The sequence below is a fragment of the Rhinatrema bivittatum genome, chromosome 5, assembly GCF_901001135.1.
Source record: "Rhinatrema bivittatum chromosome 5, aRhiBiv1.1, whole genome shotgun sequence".
Taxonomy (NCBI): domain Eukaryota; kingdom Metazoa; phylum Chordata; class Amphibia; order Gymnophiona; family Rhinatrematidae; genus Rhinatrema; species Rhinatrema bivittatum.
The window spans coordinates 210,368,679-210,394,492 of NC_042619.1; the positions used below are offsets into that span (position 1 = coordinate 210,368,679).

General features: G+C 41.4%; 1 protein-coding gene across 1 annotated transcript in view; it reads right to left on the bottom strand.

Moving 5' to 3' along the window:
- The window catches only part of CFAP47 (cilia and flagella associated protein 47), a 1,765,744-nt gene that overhangs the window by 322,687 nt on the left and 1,417,243 nt on the right, over positions 1 to 25,814 (bottom strand). Inside the window, exon 56 of the mRNA XM_029603108.1 lies at positions 14,693 to 14,849. Within this exon, the coding sequence (XP_029458968.1) occupies positions 14,693 to 14,849 (157 nt within the window). The remainder of the gene's footprint in view (positions 1 to 14,692; positions 14,850 to 25,814) is intronic.

Consider the following 25,814-nt stretch of genomic DNA (forward strand, 5'->3'; position numbering starts at 1 on the left):
AAAGCTTTTAATTATTTCCTTCACTGATTATGATAACAAATGTGTGTAGAAGACACTGCTTTATCTACTTTGTTTCAAAAAATGGAAATGATGGACGGTGGTAGTTTCATATATACCATTTAGTCATTAAGTTATAATCATTAACTACCCACTGGCCACCCTTATCTAATGATTGCAGTTCCACACCAAAAAATTGTTTTTGAAAAACATTATTTTTTTGCATCTAAAAAGTACATCACGTGTCTCTTAGAAACAATTCACTGAATTTCTTGAATGTATCACCATTAACAAACTGTAATATTGATCGACCACCTCTCTCTATTTACTTGCTCCAATCTAATTGTTGAAAAAAGTCATCCTCATAGACTTAGATTTCATGTTTTAACTTTACCCATGGTTACTTAACTTATTGTTACCCGACATGGCCAAGTTTCAGAACATGTCCTTCGTCAGGGGAACAACCGTGATGGTAACATCTATATGTTGTTAAATAAGACTCTTCCATGTAATTGGCAACTTTTTTTTCTTCCTATAACTTCAATGGTATTTTTTGTATAAAATGGCAAAAGGAAACTCTTTCAAACCCTCAGTGTTTAAATATACTATCATGTGATTTGAAAACTGCCAATGAACTCTTGGAATAGACTTCATCAAACCAACGACAACCAATCAAGTTCTTCGTTTAAGCTCTTAGGAAACTTTGTTTGCAACCTTTAAATCCAATACTGTTCTCGGTAATTTAACTGTGATGGATAATTACCACTGCAGATAGTGTGTTCATTTTGTTCATTAACAAGTAAATTTTAAAAGCCTGCCACAAGTAAAAACAGGGGTTATGTGCATGTGCGGGCCTTGCATGCACCCTGCGCATTTTACAAAGGGCCCAGCCATGCACGTAACCCCCCATTAGGCGCCAAAGTTCCAGGCTGAAAGAAAGGGGTGGATTGGGGGGCATAGTTTGGGTGAGGAGGGTGGGATGTGGGTGGGCTGGGACAGCGCCATTTGTCGCCAGAAATTACTTCTGCTCCAGATGAGCATTAAGTAGTAAAATAAAAAACTTGGGGTTAGTTAGTATAGGTTTAGGGGGCAGGGAGGAGAGGGGAAGAGGGAGGAAGGGTAGGGTTAGAGATAGGAAAGTTCCCTCCCAGTCTGCTCCTTAATTGGAGCGGACTGGGAGGGAACTGGGGAAGGTCTGATTGTGTTGTTGCGCATAACTTATAAAATCTCCCCCCCCCCCCACGTGCACGAGTTGTGGGCTGCCCACACATGCGGAGTTTAAAATCCAACGCGTGGACTTTTTTAAATTGACCCCTGATTGTCCAGCATAAATGGCGAAATGTATGTGGTTTTGCCAAACAAATGTGCTATATAGGAGCTGTTGTTCTTGTTGAAGTGTTTATTCGGGATCCATGTTCAAGCAATCAAAACTTTGTAGCCTGGCTGGTCCTTCCCACATAAACCTTCAGGCAAGGACATTTTAATACATAAATTACATCCCTAGACTCACAATTAGTAATGGATCTTCTCTTTATTGGATATCCCGTGTCAGGATCTGTCCAAATTTCCCCTTCAATAGTGTTATCACATACACTGCAATGATCACACTTGTGATGGTTTTCAGTAATCTTGACTGAATTGGAACTCAAATAAGAATATATAATTTGGTCACAAACATTTAACCCGCACAATGTAGCTATTAATGGAGGTTCTTTAAAAATGTCATGGTGGGCTAAAACGTGCCAGTGCTTTCTTATTGATGTGGCTATTGCTGATGTTAACATACTTTGTTGTAACACACACACAAGCCGATTATGTTCCTTTGTAGGTTTAAATTTTAATAATTCATTGCGGTCTGAATATTCAGCTCTCTTATAAGCCAGTATGATGTCCCATCTTGGGTATCCCTTATCTTTAAATTTGTCTGCCTGTAGTTTAGCTTGTATATCAAATTGTTCTATCGTTGAACAAATACGGCATATTCAAAAAAATTGACTTACTGGTAAACCTTTTTTGAAAGAAGTGGCATGATGACTGTGATATCACAACAGTTACCAACAGTTCTGAGCTATCATTTAATTGTATAGCCTCTAAATTGTTTAAAAAATGTATGAGATCTTTAAGATATGATGGAGTTTGAATTACTAAAGATTGTAGGAATTTGTCTACAAAAATAGCTGGAGGTTCTACTTGGAGGAGTCTGCAAATCCTTGTGTATTTTAGGCACTGAGTAAATCATAGATATCTTTGGATGTTCAGTTAATAAAAAATTTTTCTCCTTAACAGCGAGAAAAGCCACGGATTCTATTAAAGAATTAATTTGTCGTTGAACAAACTCTGTAGGGTTGTGTAACATTATACTGTAAAACTCTTGATTTTTCAAGATGTTCAATCAGTGTATGTTAATATTTGGAATGATCTTGTAGAAGTATGGCTCCCCCCTTGTCTGCAGGTTTGATGACTAAATCCTTATCATCAGCTAATGTGGATAATGCTAATCTTAATGGTTTAGGAAAATTATGATAACGAAATGTATCTTTCAATTCAAGAATTTCCAGGATTTCAAGACTAGCTGTTTAAATGTGAGAATGTGGGGATCAATAGGACCTGGTAGATTCCAGGCTGATCATGGATAGACTATAGAGATATCCTGTGATGACACACTATTCTGGTGGAAGTAAATTTAATTTCCTCACAAAACAGTGAGAAATCAGTGGGGTAAATAATTTTTTTGTACTTGTATTAAAGTGTTAACCCTACAAGTGGAAATTTTTTGCACTTTTTAATTATTTCCTGACAAGGTACACTTGGCTTCTCAACTCCCAGCCTCATTATTTTTTTTAAAGTCTTAAAAACTAATCATTGCTTCATGTACACAATACCGCAAGATATTTTTTCAAAAGTCAAACCTGTTTAGGGATTTTAAAGGGAGTTTTCACCAAGCAAAACATTGCAGAATAGATGGATAATACTTTATGGGTAAAACAAGGTAGAACAAGTATAAAGCCTTCTAAAGGAGGCCTGAACGTGTAACTCAATTATCCCACTGTTAGATGTATTATTTTCTAGGTAATGCAAATCCTATAGTTTTCAAAAAAGCTGCTAGCTAACCGGCTAGGTTTTCAGCTCTAAACTCAAAATCAGATCAGCTCGCTTCAGGAGAGCTCTTCATGCAGCTCAGGTGTTCTCCAAATGTAGCTGATTAGCACAGATTTTGGCACTAATCACCTCTCAAGTGAATTTTCAGAAATGTACACACAAAAATTAAAGGTGAACTTTAAAAGAGATGCATGCATCAAAAGTGGGAGATGGGTGTGCATCTAACCTATGTACATGTCCATCCGATTTTATAAAGTGGGGGCGATGTGCACACATGTGCCGATGCACTCGCATCAGAGAAAAATGGGGTACGATGAGGGTGAAGCATGGGCTATCTGAGGAATGGCCAAGAGATGTGTGTACAGGTACTCACGCGCATGCCCAGGTCCAGCGCTGCAAAACTTTAATTCTGCTATGGAGGAGGTGCAAGTTAAAAAAAAAGCATCCCTGAGAAGTTTAAGGGGTCTGGGAAAACTGGGGGGAGTGCAGGCTAAAGATCCAGAGGGGTTTGGAGGACCTAACTCTAGACTGGGATAACTGGTGGATAAACTGGTAAAACTGGTCATGGCGTGGATACATGCCTATTATAAAATTCCCTCACTTGCGTGGCTCAGTTGAATGTATGCAGCTGTGCACTCTAACTTTCAAAATTGGGCACACACATACACGTGCTTAGGCTATTTTATCATGTGCACGTAAATTATAAAATTGCTACATCTCTGGTCTCGCGCCAACGCACATGCGTATATGTGCACCCGCACACTCATTTGAAAATTACCGTCCCTGCATATACATGCACAAGTAGCCTCTACTTGCATAAACTGGATTTTATAAACAGCTATATTCAAGTCTATATTCACATTCATACACAGATATACATGCACAAAAACTTGAAAACCTGGCTGTTTAAACAGGCATTTGAGAGCACTGATTTAATTTAAATTAGCAGAGTTATTGGAATTAGGTTAATGTTAAGGAATTAAGATAGAACTGGAAAATGATGGAGGACTGAGGCCTCTTATTTCTCTGTTTTTTCTTTTTTCTCCTTTCTTTCCTATTTTTGTCTCTTTTATTAGGAACTATACTATTGTTTTATTGTAATTATTATGCTAAACTTTGGTCACAGAATGCCGGTATAAATATAATAAATAAGATGTGACCTAGGAGGTTTCTGAGGTGGGGCCTACATTTACACATGTAAGTTGTTATTTTAAAAAATATGCATGTACAAACATTTACCATCTTACTCGCATATTTTTGTACTTGCTATCTGGCGTAAGTAATATTAGATGTGTTTATTGTGTTCTATTGACCAGGTAGGAGGTCTGGGTGAAGAACCAGGAGGATCTCAATGACCTGGAGAAGGACTGGGAGAACTGGTGGACTAATTAATAAAACTGGTAATTTCCTTCATACGGACATGTTTTAAAATTGTCCAACTTATGCAGGTAAATCCTGATATACACGAGTAAGTCCTACTTTACTTTTGCATGTAAAATATACGCGTATATATTTTAAAAATAGGTAGCAAAAGTATGTGCTTTCATGCATTGATAGACATTGTTTCATTGCATTGCATGTATTCATGGTAAGCCTACATATGCACATATATCGAGGGGTAAAACTACACGTATTTTATCCATGCGGATTATAAAATAGCCACATACATGCGTATATGCCGCCACACGCATTTGTTTGAAAGTTATCCTTGCTGTCTTTTGAAAACATACCCAGAGCTGACCATCATTCCTCCCTCCATTGACCTGGCAAATACCAAACCAAAAAGTGCTCTGCTTTCCTTCCCTCCCAGCATCCAACAACAACAAAACGTGCCCTGAAGCCCTTCCTACACACACACCTTCCCTCAAGTCACCTCATAAATACAAAAAACTGTGGCTTGATCTCTCTGCTTCTCCCTCCAGATGATTGTGGAGGGCTGCTGCGGACAAGGGATCCTGGTAGGGAAGGAGGTAGCCTTCAGAGTTTCATAGGGTACTCTGAAGGCAGGAAGGGGGGAATTGGGATGCTTTTTACAATTCTTTAGAAGGTGTCTGTTACAGTTTTGGCTGCAGTGCAACCGCCTCACCACCAGGGGTCCCTCTAGTGCTGGCTCTCCTGACAGGCCCAGTCCATCTCCTCTGTCCACTCTATGGTCTGGGTTTGCCCTTATAACCCTGCCTGACAGTTCCCTCGGTGCTTCGGCATCGAGCTCACCTGGGCTCCCTGCTCTAGCCCTGTGCGGCCTTCGGGCCTTTCCTTGCCTTGCCTTGCGTGGCCTTCGGGCCTTCTTCCTTGCCTTGCCTTGCGCGGCCTTCGGGCCTTCTTCCTTGCTTTTCATACCTGGCCTACGGGCCTTCTGTGTGTGTGTGGCCTACGGGCCTTCTGACCTGCCTTGCTCTGCTTACGGTGTGTGGTCTACGGGCCTTCTGTGTGTGTGTGGCCTACGGGCCTTCTGACCTGCCTTGCCCCGCTTATGGTGTGTGGCCTACGGGCCTTCTGTGTATGTGTGGCCTATGGGCCTTCTGACCTGCCTTGCTCTGCTTACGGTGTGTGGCCTACGGGCCCTCTGTGTGTGTGTGGCCTAGGGGCCTTCTGACCTGCCTTGTCCTGCTTACTGTGCCCTGACCCAGCCTGAACCTAGACACTGCTATCTGCCGCCTGCCCTGACCCAGCCTGGACCCAGACCCTGCTACTTGCCACCTGCCCTGACCCAGCCTGAACCTAGACTCTGCTATCTGCCGCCTGCCCTGACCCAGCCTGGACCCAGACCCCGCTACTTGCCGCCTGCCCTGACCCAGCCTGAACCTAGACACTGCTATCTGCCGCCTGCCCTGACCCAGCCTGGAACCAGACACTGCTATCTGCCGCCTGCCCTGACCCAGCCTGGACCCAGACTCTGTTCTAGCCATTCTTGCCTCTCTCAACCTGGAGCCACCCTTCTGGGTGGTGTTCACGACTCCTGACCGGAGCCCAGTCGTAACAGTGTCAATAAGGAGGAAGTTTGGGCTTCAGGGTCATTTTCATTGCATGTATTGGCATACCTGGAAACTTTTAAGTTCTGGTCGCCTGAGATTTCTCAAGATTAGCAGGGGGGAGGGGGGCGAGGAGCAGGCATGGCGAAACAACACACTTTCTCTCTTCCCTCCCCCAACAAACCACAGGCATTCTTTACCATAGGCTCCTGCAAGCATTGTACACAGGGCCAGTGCAAGGGTCTGTAGCGCCCTAGGTAGATCAATTTTAACACCACCCACCCGCCCAACGCGCGCATGCCTTGCTTCACCGTGACATGGGCCACACGTTAACCAAGAGCAGCGAGAGGAAACGGTGCGGCAAAATAAATAGCACCTGGAGATTTTATGGCCCTGCCTGGAGACCCGGTAATTTGTCTACATTTCTGGAGTCTCTGGGCTAAATCTGGAGAGTTCCCAGGTATGTGTATCAGGGCTTTGGGAAGGGTTGTTGAGCACTGGCTGGCTAGAAATAGACCTGGTCTCACTACATTAAAATGTGCTTGGTTACACAAGTTGGTTAATGCTAGCTGCTTAGCTTTCTCTCCTCTGACCTAGCCCCTGTCCATTTTTTAATCAGTTAAATTTGCATGCCATGCACATTGTGGATCCTATTTACTAACTGGCTAATTTTAGAAGGAATGTGCATGAACCCATAAACATGTGTATCGGCACCCGAGCGGAGATACGCTGAAGTTTTATAATGTGTGTGCAAGTACGCGTGTATTATTTAAAATCCCCCTGTCGCACATATGTGTACGGGTAATTTTAAGAGGCAGCTTGAGGAAATGTCCCACATGTATTTCTGCTAGGGCTTTAGAGGCTTTTACGCGAGTATGCAAATGGATTTTAAAACATGCTTGCACGAGGAAAAAACCAGTTTTTCCAATTAGTCCAACAGTTTGTCCAGCTGATATTGAGGTCTTCAAGACCCCTCCTGTTCTTCACCCTGTAAGCCCTCCACTTGACCCCAAACCTTCACGTTGTGCTGAAAGCCCTAAAACCCGAGATCTCTAGACTTGCTCCTCAGTAGGACCTGTAGTAAAGTTACGTAGATAACACATGGATGCGCACCATGATTAGTCCCACTCCTTTTCCTCCTCTTTATTCTTGAGGCGCACATGGGTGTGTACGCGCGTACTTCGTGGATTCTTAAAATTCATGTTGCTCGCGCGTGGCCTGCATACACCCATATGTGGCGGTTTTCGCGCGAGCAATGCTTTTAAAATCTACCTTTAAGAGATCAATATTCAGTGACTTTGTCCAGCAAACTCTGGTACTTAGCCAGACAATTCCCATCCCTCGCGGTGGATAGGATTTAGCCAGGTAAGTCATTTTTTGATTTAAAAAAAAAAAAAAAAAAAGAGGCGGTGCAGAGGCTTTCTAGGGGCGAGCTTAAACTTAGTCCAACTGGTCTGGTCATGGGGAAAAACAGATATCCCGGCTGAGGGGAACATGCTTGCCACAGAATATCTTGGTTGAAGTTTCCTGGGAAATTGCCACTCACTACTCCACTGAATATGGACCTCTAGGAATTTTTCCCTTAGACACAAAATTGGAGAAAATGATTACTAAACAGGACTTTTAACCAGTTAAAAAACGGTAGAGCAGAGGGGGACAATTTTTAACCGGATAACATTCAAAGGTATTTACTAAGCTGCAGTAATTTCCCCATAAGGATTGCCAGGAGTGGGTAAGTTGGAATCTCACTTCCAGCAGGGATTTTTTGGTTTGGGGAAATGGGAGAGGAATTTCCTCTGGTGGGGGTGGTGCACTGCAGCCCCCTTCATACTGCGGGGGTGGGGGAGAGTGTAGGGCAGTAGAATTATATATATTTAAAGAACTGGGGAAGGGGTGGGGCACCTAAAGACCCCAGTCATTTTTTTGGTCATGTAAGAGAGGATTAGGAGTAGGGGTGCATAGCCCCAAAAGACTCCAGGGATATTATATACTTGGATTGGGGAGGGAGGGATATAGCTGATGGCAAATGCTTGGAAGGGAGGGGGTCATAAGGCTAAGGGAGGAGTTTTTTTGGAAAAAGGTGAAGGGTTGGAGAAGGGAGCAGCTATCACCATACAGTTCTCCTGGAATTTTTTGTTTACTTTTGGGGGAGGCCAGAGCTGCCTTGGAAGGTGGTGGTAGTGGGTGGGGGTTTCCAAAGAGCCCCGGGGATTTTTTTGTTAGTTTTGGGAGGGGGGGGGGGGATTTCCTGGTCATGAGCCGTTTAGGCTATGGTGGCCCCATACCACAGCATTATATTTTGTTGCGTGTTTGTGCTGCGACAAAAAAATCACACCTCGGAATAGTAAATTTCCCTGTAACTTAGCTGGATATAGTTAAAAATTGACTAAGTTAGCTGGATAATTAAACCCTTCCCAGAAATACCCAAGAGCGGCTCTTTTTTTTTTTTAATCCAGCAAAATTATAGCTGGATAATGACTTATCTGACTATAATTTAGCCAGATAAGAGGCTGAATGTGGAAAAACTTGCCATTTAGATGGATAACTTGTGAGTATTCCATCTAAATGGCTTTGAGTATGGACCTCATCAAGCATTAACACCTACAGGCCAAGTCTAGGGTACACGTTAGCTGGGTTCCAGAAGGAGTTATAGTTTGTGGCCCCTGTAAGGACTGTGTCAAATTGAAAGGGGACATAAAAATACAGGGAAAACTCCCAGGGTAGCTGTGAATAAAGGTTCTTGGTGCCGTCTCCCAATGGAGGCCCGTTCTGATTTATTTTTATTTATTTAGACATTTGAGTTGGATGCCCAAAAAGAAGCAGGAGGAAACTATCAGTCATTAAAAAAAACACATATATAAAGCTCCTGTGTGCTCTGAGAGTTGGACATTTATCAGCTAGTAAAGGAGTAATTTTCTCCATATAACTGCTACTTAAGAAAAGATACTGCAGAAGGGGGATTTTTAATGTAATGAATGCAGATGCCTGACATGAACAGAAGATTAATAGTTATGCTATGAAAGAGAAACTAGTATTATGGTTGCTGAATGGATCATACATTGATAACATATTTAGATATTATTGAAAGAAATTCAAATGTGGCTGCAGAATATAAATTAGTCCATGAAAGTACCACTAATTTCAAGAAATCATTTTTTCAACAAGATTACATGGGTATAACACATTCAGCATGCCAGGATCATTCGGCTTGCAAACATGAGAGTTTTGGTATGTGAGTTGTAAACATATATTCATGAAGGTTAACCCAAGTTCAAGCATTTTCTTTAAAAAATCAACTGGGATCAATTGGCATGACAAACCCATTCATTGAACCAAAGGGCTACAAAATCAGTTCACATTTCTGTAGCTAAGATTTCTGAGTGACAACTTCAAGCAGCCTTTATAATATCAGCCAGTGTCTGTCTGTCTGTCTGTCATGCTCCCCTAAAAGGAATCTGAGGTAATAAATTCTGTTGTTGACCAATCAGTTTTTGAACCAGATCCAAGTAATCAAGCAAACACACTGGCAGCCAGCTGATCAAATCCTCAGTTTTGTTTCTGGTTGAGTTCCTGAAAAATGCTTCCCACAAACATTCAGACACAAACAGGGGAACGCAACTGAGGCTGGGGGTGGGGGGGCCTGCTAATTGACCAGCACTATTGAAATCGGACTTGTCTGTTGTCTGCAATTTTTGGGGTGGGAGGTCTGGGTGAACTGGTGGGGGTACAGGATGGAGTGCTAGAGGGTGTAGGTGAACTGGAGATGGGCTGGGCGAACTGGTGGAGGTATGGGCAAACTGGTGATTTTAAATACATGCACAACCTTTAAAATATAACTGCCTGCACATATAAATCATAGTTTTAGAGCACACATGCAATTATTTTCATGCATAAAATATCCATGCATATGTTTATAAAACAGAGAAAGTATGCACTTTCAATGCATTGCAGGTATTTGCACGTACTTTCAGAGCACAACTACACTGTATTTTATAAAGTGGCCAGCAAGCCGCTGCACAGATTATCAGATACTTGGATAAATCTCTGCACATGCACTGACATGAGCAAATGCATTTCCACGAACAGGTTTGAAAGTTATTTATCCTCTGAGTGTTTTGAATATACACTTCAAGACACTCGTTTACAAATGATTTTTCATTGCTTTCTGGCAGCTCCCCTTTCGTTTTCTGGCATGTTGCGATTGAAGGGTACCTTCTGTTTATTTTTGCCTTCTTGTATTTTTCTCAGTACAAAGGGAAGCCAAAGCAATGTTCCAAACAATAAATGAAAACAAAAAGACACAAAGGAAAGCTTTAAAACTGAATAATCATCCAAAAAAGAGTGTCTCTATAGTATTTATCTTAGGAAGACTGGCATCATATACCCACTTAATGGCCATTATACAGGCATGTTCATCTTTAGATATAATCATCTACCAGCCCATTTACTACCACCCACTTCAATAAGGTAGTGGAGCTTCCACCAGTTTGCAACTTTTTGTCTGGCTTTTTATCTTTTGCAAATAAAATCTATTAAAAATACAAGTTGTTAACTTATCTGTTTTTTCTTTTCAAACGCTGAGGCCAAAATCTTCGTCTTCAACAGCTAACAAATGTTTTTCTTTAATAGATTAATAAGGACCCCTGAGGCAGGCAACGTTGCAACGTTGGTGCTATCTGATATCAACGAGTGCTCAATCTAAGAAGGTGATATCAGAAACCAGCGAGTGTTCATATGAAAACAGAACATTTCTTGGATTAAATTAAACTCAGAGAAACATTTGGCTGAACAGAAAAATCTGTGAAAACCCATTTGCTTTGGGATTTTGGCATCAGCATTTGAAAAAAAAACAAAAATAAGTGAACAACTTGTATCTTTTATAGATTTTATTTGCATAAAATAAAAAACAGACAAAAAGTTGCATACTGGTTGGAGTTCCACTACCTTATTGAAATGGGTGGTAGTGGATGGGCTGGTAGAAGATTGTATCTAAAGATGAACATGCCTGTATAATGGCCATTAAGTGAGTATATGATACCCAGTCTTCCTAAGATAAATACTATATAGACACTGGTATTTGGATTTTCATTCAGTTTTAAAGCTGTTCCTTTGTGCCTTTTTGTTTTGTTTCTTGTATTTTTTACCACCCCTTCTCCATCTTCTGCTGCAACTCTTTATTCAAGGCTGGAAAGGGCATTTCCAGTGCTAAACACTGCAAATATTCAATGAAACAGGACACTCATATAGTAGCTGTACTCTATCAGCCCAGTTCAACTCCTTCAGATAGAAAAAATGCAAGTGAGTCTTGCCATGCTACACTACAGACAAACAAGCTAATTTTATAATGAGGCACGTGGATCAGCGCACGAACAAAGACACGCTGGAATTTTAAATCATGTGCACACTTGCATGCATATGATTTAAAATACGCCTTCCACGCATGAGTATGCTCCTAATTTTAAGAGGTTACTTAAGCAAATCAGCTTTGCTTATCTTCCATAGGACTTTGCTGGCTTCAATGTGCATGTGTAAGCAGATATCAAAACACGCTCATGGAAGGGACATTCACAGTTTTTCCAGTTAGTAGACCAGTTTATCCAGTCAATCTTGAGGTCATCCAGACCCCTCTGGTTCTTCATTCTACGCATACCCTCAGTTGATCTGAACTCCTTACCCTGTCGTGTAAGCCTTAAAACACAATGGGGCAGATTTTAAATGTTACGCGCGCAGGGTACATTTGTGCGCACTACCCGGCATGCACAAATGTACAGAGTTACGCTCATAACTTAGCCCTGTCCCTGAAGGTCCATGCCACGCCCCTTTTTCACTCTCTTATTTTTTTCTCATTCATGTGCATACATACATGTAAATCGTGGCTTTTAAAGTCCATGTTGCTCACATATGGCCCACATATTCGTGTATATGGACATTTTTGCGCAAGCAACGCTTTTAAAATCGACCCCATAAAGTACAGCAGCACTAAAATGCTATTCTGATATTACTTTTACTGAGTCTGTCTCAATAAACCTTTGACACTGGCATGAGATTATTTAAAACACTGTAAATTAAATCTAGATTTATGTCTATCAAGTGATGTTCATGAATACAGAGATAATACAGAAAAAAAGTCAAGAAAAGCCCAGACATTTAACAAAAAGCTCTCTGTAAAATACACATCAGTTTAAGAAATACTGAGACAGAAATGAGGGAAAGCATTGCAGGGTGCCTGACAGATCCTGTAAGTTGCCATAATCTAAATTTAAATGGTACAGAAAAGTGTAATCACAAGAGCATTATTAAAGGTAATCATTAACTGGAAGGAGAATCTATGCAATAATGCATGGATTCTTCTCTTCAGACTGAAGGACAAGATTGTTCAGTATAGAAAGGAAATGGCATCTCTTTTAAACCTGCAGATTTTCATGGTTCTTAGCTGTTAGGATTATGTTTGGGAGGCAATTTTCATATGTCAGCAGGTAGGTGCAAAAACCATGGGTAGTTTGCCTGTGGACTTTTCACCAATTGATTCTTTGTAGGCTGTGATAATTCTTATCACACTAACATGAAAACTGACGCAAGATGATGATATAGATGAGCTTTTCAGAGCACATATGTGCTTTCCTTTTGAAAACTGCTTAAAGAAAAAATACACAAATCAGCACCTGCTCTTTCTTTGGATACTTTTTCTATGAAAAACAATCAGTAGTTTTGAAAATACAAAACTATGCACATTTTTGCCTCCTTTGACCTAACCACACACCAGAAAGGTGGTTTACTTTCACTGCAAGTAAAAGCACTTCTACTTGCAAGGAGAGTATGCAATTTTCAAAAGCCCGCCTAAATGGCTTTTTGAAAATTGCCTTCTTAGGGGGTAAGTTTGTAACACTGCATATAAGTTAACTGGCAAATATATACATAAGTTACACTAATTTTGAAAGTACATAAGTCCATTTGGAAAATTATCCCAGCAAAATTACACACTTTTGCAGATTTACCAAGGGGCAATTTCTCCAAATGGGTTTGTTTTGTGCATACCTTCACATGAATGAACCTCCTTTGTAAGCCATGGCATGTTGAGGATGATCTCAGTATGGTAAAACACAAATATACAAGCCCCCAAGACCCTTTTCCTAGAGAGATTCCCTACTCTGAAATTCAAAAAGGGCCAGTAACCTCCAAGCACATTCCTCCCTCTTGAGACCTACTACCCTGAATACAAATGAAACCAGTATCCTGCAGGCTCCCTTCCCTGACAGGATCTGCTATTCAAGAAAATACAAGGCCACACTCAATCTGATTCAACACACATAGCAGATTTCAGGATAGTGGTGTGTTTTATTATATGCCTAGAAGAAAGCAATGCAGCAAAGGTATCACATACATACAGAGCAAAGGCAATAGTTACAATAATAAAGCAATGCCATACTTCCCTCTCTCTCTTATCACAAGGGCCCAGTAGAGCAGCACGACTCTGTTGCTTCTAGTTGCTCAAGACAGTTAAATCTTCTTTTCCTCAGTTATACCCCTCCTTCTAGCTACGACTTTGAAACTATGTTTTGAGAAACACATACAGTTTTCCCAAAACAACTGGTTTTCTCTTGTGGTTTTGCATATCTGTTTATCTCTTCCTTTCCCAGACTTGTTCACGGTCACATATCAGGTGTCTATGTGTCTGAATCAATGAAGGCCTAGCTTCTGAATACATTCTTAGAGCAGTAAGACACAGGCTACGTAATTCCATTACATATGCACACAATTACATCTATTTGGTATTATCTATTTATTTATTTAACACTTTTATATACCGAAGTTCGTATGGAACATCACATTGGTTTACAAAAAAACGGTTAGAGAGGAAGAAATGGAAAAGGAAGGGGAGAAATAAAGTTACATAATAACAAATAACTGTTTCACATTAGAAGTTAACGAATAGCGTTTAAAGGATAGAGGCAAAGGGGAGGAGAAGCAATAGAGAAGTAGGAAAATGGATTAGGGGTAATAGAGAGAACTCGTAGGTAGAATATATACAGGGGAGAGTATGTACATTGGAGATGGGTTGTGTGTTGGCATGAAGGGGGGGGGGGGGGCGAGGAGAGGAGTTACGTGAAGGCCTGCTTAAAGAGCCAGGTTTTTAATTTCTTTTTGAAGGTCTGGGCGCAGGATTCGAGACGATGTCTAGTTCTGCCAAGAGAATTTATGTGCATACTTTTTAAAATTTAAAAGTATGCACCTAAGTTCCAATTCCATCTCTGGGAATGCCTCTCCCTATGCATGTAAAAGTATGTACATACAGCATGTGTGCACATAATTTTATGTGTATATTGGTTGCACAATTTTCTAAAGGGCAATTTCTGCAGATAAAAGACTACTTTACCTGCAGAAGTCTGTTTGAAAATTACCCTCCCTATGTCTAATGTGTGCTTTTAATGCATAAATTGTTTTCCCAAAACTGTTTCATTTTCTATTAGCCTATCTTTTATATTTGTCTCACACTTGTCTGTGTACAATGGAGAAAGAAAACATTTTTACTTTTTCATAGCAGGAATGATAACTATTATATAACAACAATAACTATGTCTCTTTGAGTAATTACTAAAACAAATTCAATCTACTACGTATACTACCTGTTAACAGCACATCTACAAGGACATTCTCATCTGTGGGATTTTTGAAGGTGATGAAAATAGAAGAAAGACAGCCAACAGGTGTGCTGATGCTGGTAGATTCCATTGGTTTAGGAATAAGGCCCTTGCCAGAGAGGTGAAATATCCACTCTTCCAACTGTGGAGAAGACATTTAACAATAATCTATATTTTATAGTACTCTTGATATAATCTATATTTATCATGTTTCCATCAACCGATTTCATAGTTTCCATGGTATGATTAATATTATTTGTTTGTGTATATATATATATATATATATATATATATATATAAAGAGAGAGAATTCATTGATTCTTTGTAGGTTGACCCAAGATGATGATATAGATAAGCTGTTCAGTGCACACAGGTCCCATCTTGAAATGTAATACAATTTTTGTTCAGCCTTTTAAGTGTATTGCTATACCATTTCTGTATTTTAGTAGAAAAGTTCACAGAAAGATTAAGTTAATTAGATTCTGTACCATATTTATACTGAATTATGATACAATTGTGATTATTACAGACTGCAGGTTAAATGCCTTAAAATGTACTAATGCTTGCAAAAGTACAATAACTAACTAAACAGAAACTCTTCAGTGGTTCATACTTTATTATGATTTTACAGGCATCATGGAGTTCAGACAAACAATCCGACTACTCTAAAAGGTACTCAGATTTATGAGGCAGAAAGGATAGTTTAAACATTTTAAATGCTAATTGTCCCTCAAGAATAAAATAAAATCAGAGCATAAAAGTAGGATCTAATATTTCAAGGTTGATTTTAGTGAGTTTGATCTATTGTGAAGTCATATAAATTTTCAATTCCATTTTGTTACCCTGCTATAAGTTTTATTCTGCAGGATAAATTATGGGTGCAGAGTAAGTGCCAGCTGAGTGAGTGTGGAGGCTCGGAGGGGAGTGGGGGACTGGGGGGGGGGGAGGCTAGCAGGAAAGGAACATATGGGTAGATTTAAAAAAAAAGCGCATTCGCGTACTTTTGTTTGCGCAGCAGGCGCAAACAAAAGTACGCGAACGCGCGTATCTTCTAAAATCCTGGATCGGCGCGCGCAAGGCTGCCGATTTTGGGCAGCCGGCACGCGCCGAGCAGCGCAGCCTGTCTCCGTTCCCTCCGAGGCCGCTCCGAAATCGGAGCGGCCTCGGAGGGAACTTTCTTTCGCCCTCCCCTCACCTTCCCCTCCCTTCCCCTACCTAACCCACCCCCCCGGCCCTATCTAACCCCCCCTTACCTTTATCCACGGATTTACGCCTCCCGGAGGGAGACGTAAATCCACGCGTGCCAGCGGGCTGCTGGCGCGCCGAGACCCGACCCGGGGGCGGTTCCGGAGGGCACGGCCACGCCCCCGGAAGGCCCCGGGCCGGCCCCACGCCCCCGGTCCCGCCCCCAAAACGCCTCGTCGATCGGCCCCGCCCCCGACACACCCCCTTCCAAAAACCCCGGGACCTACGCGCGTCCCGGGGTTCTGCGCGCGCCGGCGGCCTATGGAAAATAGGCGCGCCGGCGCGCAAGGCCCTGCTCGCATAAATCCGGGCGGATTTACGCGAGCAGGGCTTTTAAAATCCACCCCATAGAGAACAGATATCTTGAGCTGATTGAAAGTGCCAGTGCAACTCAACCTGAAGGCTTATATGCCTCTGTCATTCTTATCCTCAGATTTGTTTGTAATGCAGTTGCCTGGAAAGAAAGCATTAGTGATATGAATAAAAATAAATATAACATCTAATGTATCTGTAGGGCAGATAGAAGGGGTGAAAAAGTGGAAGGGAAAGAGAGGTGAGGGAAGAAGGTGGTAAAAAGAGGAGAAGGAGAAGATATTTGCAATCATTTTATATTCTTCTTTTTTCCAGGCATGATCTCAAAGCAGATTACAATCAATTTAAGGTTTAACGAGTATATTAATGGAAAAATTGGTTGGCAATGTAGTATACCATTTTAATAGAATAAAGTCCAGGGCAGGAAACTTTGTTTTCCTTAATGAGTTAGCCGAGGGAAGGCTTGGTTAAATAACCTTGTCTTCACTTTTTTCCTGAAAGCAAAGTAGCCTGGTTCCAGGCGGATGGGTAGTAGAACCTTGTTCCAGATCTCGGGGGCAAAGCAACTGAAGGCCTGCAGTCTTGTTCAGTTAGGTCAGTGGAAGTTAGGGATAGGGAGGAAAATAGGGCCTTTTGTAAGGATAAAAGCTCTCTAGCGGGATGTAGGAGGCCAGGAGATGGGAAAAATACTCCGGGGCTTGTTTGTTCACACATTTGAAGATGAAGCAGAGAGTTTTGAATTTAATCTTGGTTTCAGTCAGTAACCAGTGCAGCCTATAGAGGTTGGGCTTTATGTGATCTGTTGCTTAGGTCTCTGTCAAGATTCTGGCTGCTGTGTTCTGCAGTCTTTCAGGCAGGTCAGAGAGATACCATTCAATAGAGAGTTACAATAATCTAATCGACTGATGATTAGTGCATGGATGACCGACTCAAGGTTGTACTGGTTGAGGTAGTTGTGTAATTCCCCAATCTAATGGAGGTACATAAAAGAGGCCCTCACTACTTTGGAGCTGTTGGCTTCCATCATGAGATAAGGATCAAGTTGTACCTCCTAGGCTTCATACAGAATCTTTGGGCTGGGCTCCTGATAGGAAGGGTATTAACTGTAGGAGATTTGGAGGGGTTAAGTTTTAAGTTTGTGCCTGCTGAACCATTGGGCTACTGCCATCAGACAGTTGTTGAGATTGCAATGAGAGCGGTTTGGTCAGATCCAAGTTTAATGCAAAGCTGGGTGTCAACTGCAAACAGGTGAAAGTCGATATTGAAAGATAGAATCAGATTGCAGATAGGACAGAAAAGAATTGGGGAAAGAAGTAGATTGTTTGTTGGCCCATCTGACTGATTTGAGTTTTGTTGGACAGAAAAGATTTGATACCGATATTTCTTATATATATGACTGATCAACCGAGTCGAAGGCAAGCAAAAATATCTAGTAGGTCGAGAATTGAGTCACCCCCCTTAAACTGTATTTAGACTAATACCATTGGTGAAGTCAAAAGGACAGATTCAGTACTGTGGCTTTTCTTGAAGCCAGATTGTTGTGGGCTGCAGGATGTTTCTCTCTTTAAGGAAGTTGAGGAGTTGGAAGTACCCTAACTTTTCAACAAGTTTGGATAAGATGGGAAGTGGAGACTGGTCAATAATTATCAACTGTTTTGGGGTCAGAGCCTGATTTCTTCAGAATAGGTTTGAGTACCGCTTTTTTAAGAGAGTCAGGAAGGATGCCTTGAGATATGATGCTACTGATTATATTGGAAAGCCAAGAGGTTAATTCTTCCTTTAGATTGTGAGTGAATTTTGGAGGAATTGGGTCTAATGGGCTATAGGATTGGTTCATTCTCTGGAGAGTTTTTTTTACACCTCTTGGGGGGTGACAGATCTGAAGTCAGACAGTATGATTTTGGCTGAAAGGGAGTTGAAATGTTCCTGTGGACAGAGAGGCTGAAGTCACCAAGGTAGGTATTATTACGATTGGTAGTCCTTAGGATGTCCTCACGGACCCCGCTCTCACCTTGGGCCCGGTCCAAAATACAGCAGGACACTGCCAACGACTTCAGCCCAAGTCAGCCACTACCTCTTGATGCGGCAAAACACTGACTCCTATGCAGCGTACCATCTTTATGTGTGCACACATCTCTTCTCCATATTTAAAGAGACAGTGGCAGGAAATCACCTAGGCCCATATCGATGACATCTGCGCCAAAGCCCTATAAAAAGGCAATGCTCCAGGTCTCAACTCACCTCAGCAACAAGTCCTCCTACTCTTTAGTAGAGCATGTTGCTATCCAGCATCTTGTCTTCAGTTCTTCGGTTCCAGTGTCCTTGTCTTTAGTTCTTCAGCTTCTTTCGTGTTGCCCACCTTCCTTCCATGCCTATCCGTCCCTCCCCTCCTTTCAGATGGATACCTGGTTTGACCTTGGCCTGCCCTCTGATACGCTTGACCTCTGCCTGCCTCCAGATATACCTGACCTCCGTCTGCTTCAACCCAGCTAACTCAAACTCCTCCGCCATCAACAGAAGCCCCCCACGTAAGACCTGCCAGCCCCTGCACCCAAAGGCTCAACCCAAGGGAATAAGGGCTGGTATAGGTAAAGCTCCAGTTGGGCCTCTGTTTCATCCAGGTCTGTCTGCCGACAGTGGGAACCTGCAGGGCTCCTCTTTGCAAGTTGTGCCAATCCTGCCTCAGCTCAAGGGTCCACAAGTGCAACAGGTATGATGGAGGGAGAGTTGTCAAAGGAAGAACATATTACTAGATTCTCATCCATGAAAAATTTAGCAGACTCCTCTGCTGTGTGGCCCCCTGTGGTGGGAGAAGTGGTATATGTAACAGGTTTGGATAGTTTCTGTATTAGTTCAAACAGTTTACTTGGATGGTTCCTAAAGAATTCTAATTGTCTTGAGGTATAGTCCAGTTTTGCCTGGCAAATGGCTATTTTATATTTCTTTGCATGTTCCTTGAATTTATGGAGGTTTGCATCTGTTTTATGTTCATGTCAAGCTCCTTCAAGTTGATGTGATTGCTGTTTCAAGAGGAGAAGGCCTTCATGGAACCATGGGACATTTCTAGGGTGTTTGGTTGGCTTGGGTTTTAGTGGAGCAAGGGTGTTAATTATAGAAGTGAATTAATTCTTCCATTTTTGAACTAGGGCTTCAGGAGGGTCAGTGAGTGTAAGAGTTTTTGGTGTGTTAAGAAGTTGTTTTTTATCTTCACTTGTGATGGAGAGGTTCCTCAATGGTGGTTTGGGTGGGGAGGACAGAAGTTTTTGTTTTTGGATAGGAATGGTGGCTTGGATTCGATAATGATGTGACCATGAGAATGGGTCTACTGCAGTTGTTTTGGGGGGTCAAGATCAAAGTTTTTAGAATGAAAGGTTAGGTCAAGGGAGGGACTGTGTTTGTGAGCTGGGATCTTGATTAATTGGGCGAATCCAAGATCCTTCAGGTTCTGATGGAAGGTATCAGCAATGCCAGTGGAAGGGTTATCTGTGTGACAGTTGAAGTCTCCTACAACTAAGAGTTTGTGTGATATAGTGGCCATGTCAGAGAAGAATTCTCAAAGTTTGAGAAATGACTCAGGGTGGATGTCTGGTAGACAGTAGATAAGGACATGTTTGGGTCCTTTGTTGCCTTGAAGAGGCGAGCATATTTCTCCATACTTCCAAGACCTGCATTGGTTGCCTGAAATATCATATTGATTTCAAGATTTTTATTTTAGTTTTTAAAGCATTGAAATTTGATGGACTATCTTATTTAGCAAATCTTTTGAAATATTATATTCCTGCTCGATCTTTGTGATCTAGTGATAGGAAGCTGCTAGTAATCCCATCAGCAAAGGAAGTAAGATTAGATATATCACGATCTAGATTTTTTTCTGTGATGCAGCCTAAGCTATGGAACTCCTTGCTGGAGAATCTGCATATAATTGACAGTATTTGTCTCTTTAGAAAACATATAAAAGTTCATTTATTTAAGCAGGCTTTTATCCTGGAATAAGTGTGTTCTTATTGATGGCTAGCATGATAAAAAGTTTGTTGTAGATTTTTATACATTATGGGCCAGATTTTAAAATGGTTACGCACATAAGGTACGAGCGTAACCCTTTTAAAACGCCCCTGCGCACGCCGAGCCTATATTGCATAGGCTTCTGGCACGCGCAAAGCCCCGGGACGTGTGTAAGTCCTGGGGCTTTCTTGGGGTGGGCGTGGCGGGGGCGTGGCGCGGTCGTCGCGTCATCCGGGGCGGTGCCGTGGGCGTGGTTTCGGCCCGGGGGCGTTCCGGGGGTGTGGCCGCAGCCTCCGGACCAGCCCCCGGACCAGAACATGGCGCGCGGCAGCCAGCCCGGCGTGCGCAAAGTTACGCCTGCCTCGAACAGGCGTAACTTGTGCGACAGAGGTGGGGGGGGTTAGATAGGGCCAGGGGGGTGGGTTAGGTAGGGGAAGGGAGGGGAAGGTGGGGGGAGGTGGAAGGAAAGTTCCCTCCGAGGCCGCTCTGATTTCGGAGCGGCCTCGGAGGGAACGGGCAGCACGCGCAGGGCTCGGCCCGCGCAAGTTGCACAAATGTGCACCCCCTTGCGCGCGCTGGCCCCGGATTTTATAAGATACGCGCGGCTACGCGCGTATCTTATAAAATCTGGCGTATTTTTGTTCGCGCCTAGTGCACGAACAAAAGTACGCGCGCGCTGTGTTTTAAAATGTACCCCACAGTATTTTAATTATTTGCTGTATTTGATTTTAAGATGTTGTAACCCACCTAGTACAATTGTTTCACTATAGGTGGGATATAAATAGTATCAAGTAAATAAATATATCAAGTAAATAGCTTTTCAAACTAGCCTTCCCCTAACCAATTCATAATCCCCTGTCAGTTCTACTCTGCTTCATTATAACTTCAGTAACTCTGGCTGCCCTCTGGCTCCAACCTATTATTAGGCAAGCCACCCTAATAGATTCGCAGCCCCTCCCCCTCCCCCTTCACACACTGCCTTGTCTTTCTCCCTCCTCCTTCCGCCCTGACCTTGTCATTTCCCTTCCAACCCTTTCACCACTTGTGTCAACCCTGTATAGATTTATGCACCCCTGAAGAACTGACTGTTGTTTGATCTCCTACTTGGTTACTCGTCAAGTTAAGTTTATAAACTACTTATTGTTTTCACTATATTAACACTATGTTTAGCCAATTCTTCCTTGCTCTCTTGTCCCGAATTGCAATACCCTGTTTTTTGTAACTTCCTCCTATTCGTTTGGTTATCCCCTGTTATGCTGTAAACTGGTACGATAAGATATTTATCTTGAGCATCGGTATATTAAAAGATTCAAAATAAATACATAAATAAATAAATAAAGAGGAGGAGGAGGAGGAAAAAAGAAAAACATGAGAGAAATGAAAGAGAAGCAGGCACAGATAAAGTTCACTCTCAGCCTTTTATGTTACACATGGTAGTGCCAAAGTAGTATATAAGGTAATTGAAAGGGCCTATTGGACTTATTATATAGTAAATTGCATGGATAAAGGTTACTACATTCCTTGGTATAGAGATTGCTCTAGTTTTTCACACTGGAGGGAATTTTCAAAACATTTACACACATAAAATTATCATATATGCGTGCAAGTATATCATATTTTACAAACATTACAAGTACGAGTGTATTTTTGGCCTCTTGTGCATATTTATGCATGAAAAAAAAAGGTAGTTTAGGGGTATTCTGGGGTGGGGCCAAGAAATACCTGCATACATTGCTATTTTATAACAGACTTATGCACGTACATTTGGCAACTTATTTACATTATTTTACACCTGAAAATTATCTTGCGCAATTGATATCAGACTCGTCTATTGTTTTCTATTGGTTGGGTGGGATGTCTGGATGAATTGGGGGGAGTTCAGAGTAAAGAACTAGGAAGGTCTCAATGACCTGCAGAAGGACTAGATGAACGAGTGGAGGTTTTGGCAAACTGGTTATTTAATTTATGTGTGCATGTTTTAAAATATATCGACCTCCGCATGTAAATAGGGTTTTACGTGAGCAAGTCGCAATTTTTTTTGGCTCGTAAAATATATGTGTGTAGATTTTAAAAATAAGTAGGAAAATTATGCATTTTCAACACATTACAGATATTCATGCACAAGAAAACATATGTTATTATCTGCATGTACATATGTGCAGGTTATAAAATACTGTAGTAGATCTCCATGCACCCACATATGTGTGTATATGGAGCCATGCAGATTTGTTTGAAAGTTCCCCTCATTCCCCTTAGGGAGTGAAGTAATTAGGTTCTGCCAGTAGATGAGCTTGCCACTGAAGAGAAAAGAAGCAATGAGAAAACTGGCAGGTAACTCTGCATTTTAGTGTGCCTGTTATGTGAAGGATATAATTCATCTAGATATTTAAAGGTGAATTTAAAAGCCCGTTGTGCACTGAAATTAGGGGATGCATGAACAATCAGGCTCACGCGCACAGACCGTATTTTAAAAAGAACCCATATACGCGCATATATGCGTTTTTATTACGAGTTTTTGCCTCTATGGCCAACTTCATTTCAAATTCTCTCTTCGCCTGTCTTATCAATGTTTTACACTTACCTTGACAATGCTTATGTTTTATCCTATTTTCTTCAGATGCATCCTTCTTCCAATTTTTGAAGGATGTTTTGTTGGCTAAAATAGCCTCTTTCACCTCACCTTTTAACCATGACGGTAATCGTTTTGCCTTCCTTTCACCTTTCTCAATGCGCGGAATACATATGGACTGCGCATCTAGGATTGTATTTTTAAACAACGTCCAAGCCTGTTGAACACTTTTAACCTTTGCAGCTGTACCTTTCAGTTTTTTTCTATTTTCCTCATTTTATCAAAGTTTCCCTTTTTAAAATTTAGTGTTAGAGCTGCAGATTTACTTATTGTCCCCCTTCCAGTTATTAGTTTAAATTTGATCATGTTATGATCATTATTGCCAAGTGGCCCCACCACCGTTACTTCTCTCACCACATCTTGCATTCCACTAAGAATTAAATCTAAAATAGCTCCCTCTCTTCTTGGTTCCTGAACCAATTGCTCCATGAAGCAATCATTTATTACATCCAGGAACTTTATGTCTCTAGCAAGTCCTGATGTTACATTTGCTTCAAGGATCAGTTTTGGGGCCGGTTCTATTCAATATCTTTGTAAGCGACATAGTGGAAAGGTTAGAAGAAAAAGTTTGTCTTTTTGTAGATGACACTAAGATCTGCAACAGAGTGGACATGCCTAAAGGAGTAGAGGAATGAAAAGTGATCTAAGAAAGCTAGAGGAGTGATCGAGGGTTTGGCAGCTGGGATTCAATGCCAAGAAGTACAGAGTCATGCATTTGGGGTGCATAAATCCAAAGGAGTTCTATATAATAGGGGTGAAAGATTGATGTGCATGGACCAGTAAAGAGACCTCGGGATGATAGTGTGTGATGATCTGAAGGCGGTGAAGCAATGTGATAGGGCGGTGGCTAAGGCCAGAGGGATGCTGGGCTGCAAAGAGAGCAGCATAAACAGCAAGAAAAAAGGACCTGTACAGGTCCCTGGTAAGGCCTCACTTGGTGTTCAATTCTGGAGATCTATCTCAAAAAGGATAGACACTCCAGAGAAAAGTGACAACATGGTATGGGCTCTGCACCAAAAGGCTTATGAGATGAGACTGAAGGATCTAAATATGAATATCGTGGAGGAGAGGAGGGACAGAGGAGATATGAAACAAACTTTTAAATGCATGAAGGGTATTAATGATGCACAGGAATTGAGCCTCTTTCAGTGGAAAGAAAGCTTAATGGCTAAAGAATGGAAACGAAGAAAGGGGTGTAACCTGTGTTAACTGGGATAACTTGCACGAAGAGGCCGTTACTACTCTTAACCGAAGGCACGGGGGATAACCTGCATGGAGTGGCAGTTACTGCTTAAAATCAAAAAGATCTACTATGCTTCTTTTTTTTTGATGGGTTTGGTTGTGGTCTCTATTTACAAAACTAATCTTCCAGCTCAGACAGATCCTTCATTAGGATCTTACCTAAGGTCTTAGTGTCTGTCTTTTTGATGGATAGGAAAGCTTTATTAATCATTATTGTCACATTTATTTTCAATGAGATGTAACCAAAAGTTTTGATTACTAAGCAAATTAAGTGTCACATGGCACTTGATTAAATAGGCTTTCTTAAGGAGGATCCCGTGTCTCCAGATAGTATCATAAGCAGATGATGGAACTGCCATGATGGATCTATTTTTTGACTGACATTGGTATTCAAGTTCAATGTAGCTTGTAAGGCAGAGAACCTGTTTGCAGCAGCTTCTTGCTTGTCCAAGGCTGGTTTACTCAATAGATTTTTCTCGACTGCTGGTGATACACATGGCTTTAATGAACACTCAGTTTAAATGTCACTGACAGGCATAAAATAGATCTGTAGCTAGAAGGTTGAACTTCAGATTTTCTAGGCTTCAGCAAGCTACAACTTTTGCTGCTTCTAGAATTTAAGAAACAATACCACTTAGATGAAAGCATGGTACATAAAGCAGCCAGCCATTCCTGCCTGACATGTCCAAAGGGTTTTTTTTAAGAACTCTGGGTAAATGCTATCATTGCCTGTGGCTTTTTATGTTTTTGTATTCTTCAGGGCAGTTGTGATTTCTTTCTTGGTGTATGGCCAGGAGTGTATAGAATTTTCAGGAAGGTTCTTCAATATTGCAGTAATCTCCATATATCCTGTTTATGCTGTTTATTTATCAGAGTTTTTCTAGACAAAAAAAAGGTATGAGGCAATTTGCATTAACCTTTGATGTTCTTTTTATTGATGTTTCAATGGCCCCATGATGGTGAAGGAGATTCCTTGCTTTGTGGTTAGACTGGGCAAAATTAGTCTCCGCTGTTGTTGCTCTCTATCATTGTCTTCTGGTGAAATTTAGAAACTGCAGCAAGGCTTTGGCTTTTAACTCATCTACCATTGTTATCCATTATTTCAGGAGTTGATTGCTTTCTGACTTCCAGCATGGGATGTACTATTTGCAATTGTTTTTGAATTACTTTAACTGCTGAGTTTATAACAGTGGTAAAAGCCATTACCATCAGAATAGCCAGATATCTGTAACCAACATGGAAAAATCATCAAATTCAGCATGTCTAATGATGCCAACTTCAGCTCATCTGTCAATATGCTGGCAACTTCAACAGTTATCACGTGGTAATAGTGTTATTACATGACCAATGAAGCAGAAGAACAGCTCGTAGACTAGTCAGCCATAAATGATCTACACATTCTTTGTGATCAAAAACAAGAAGAATATTGAAATATAACCCGGGTTTATGCTTTATTTCAGAAGACAACTGTGGCTACCTGTTTGCTGCACAGAGAGAGCTTTTCATTTCCAAATAGTCAGCATCAGCCAGTTCTATTCAGTCATTCATATCGGGCCCCAGATACCACTTAGCAAATCTAATCCAGATTTCCAGAAGGCTAACTGGTTGAATTTCCAGGCCAGAATGAAAGTTGTGCTACAAACAATTGAACTGATGGCTTAACGTTACAATTCTTTT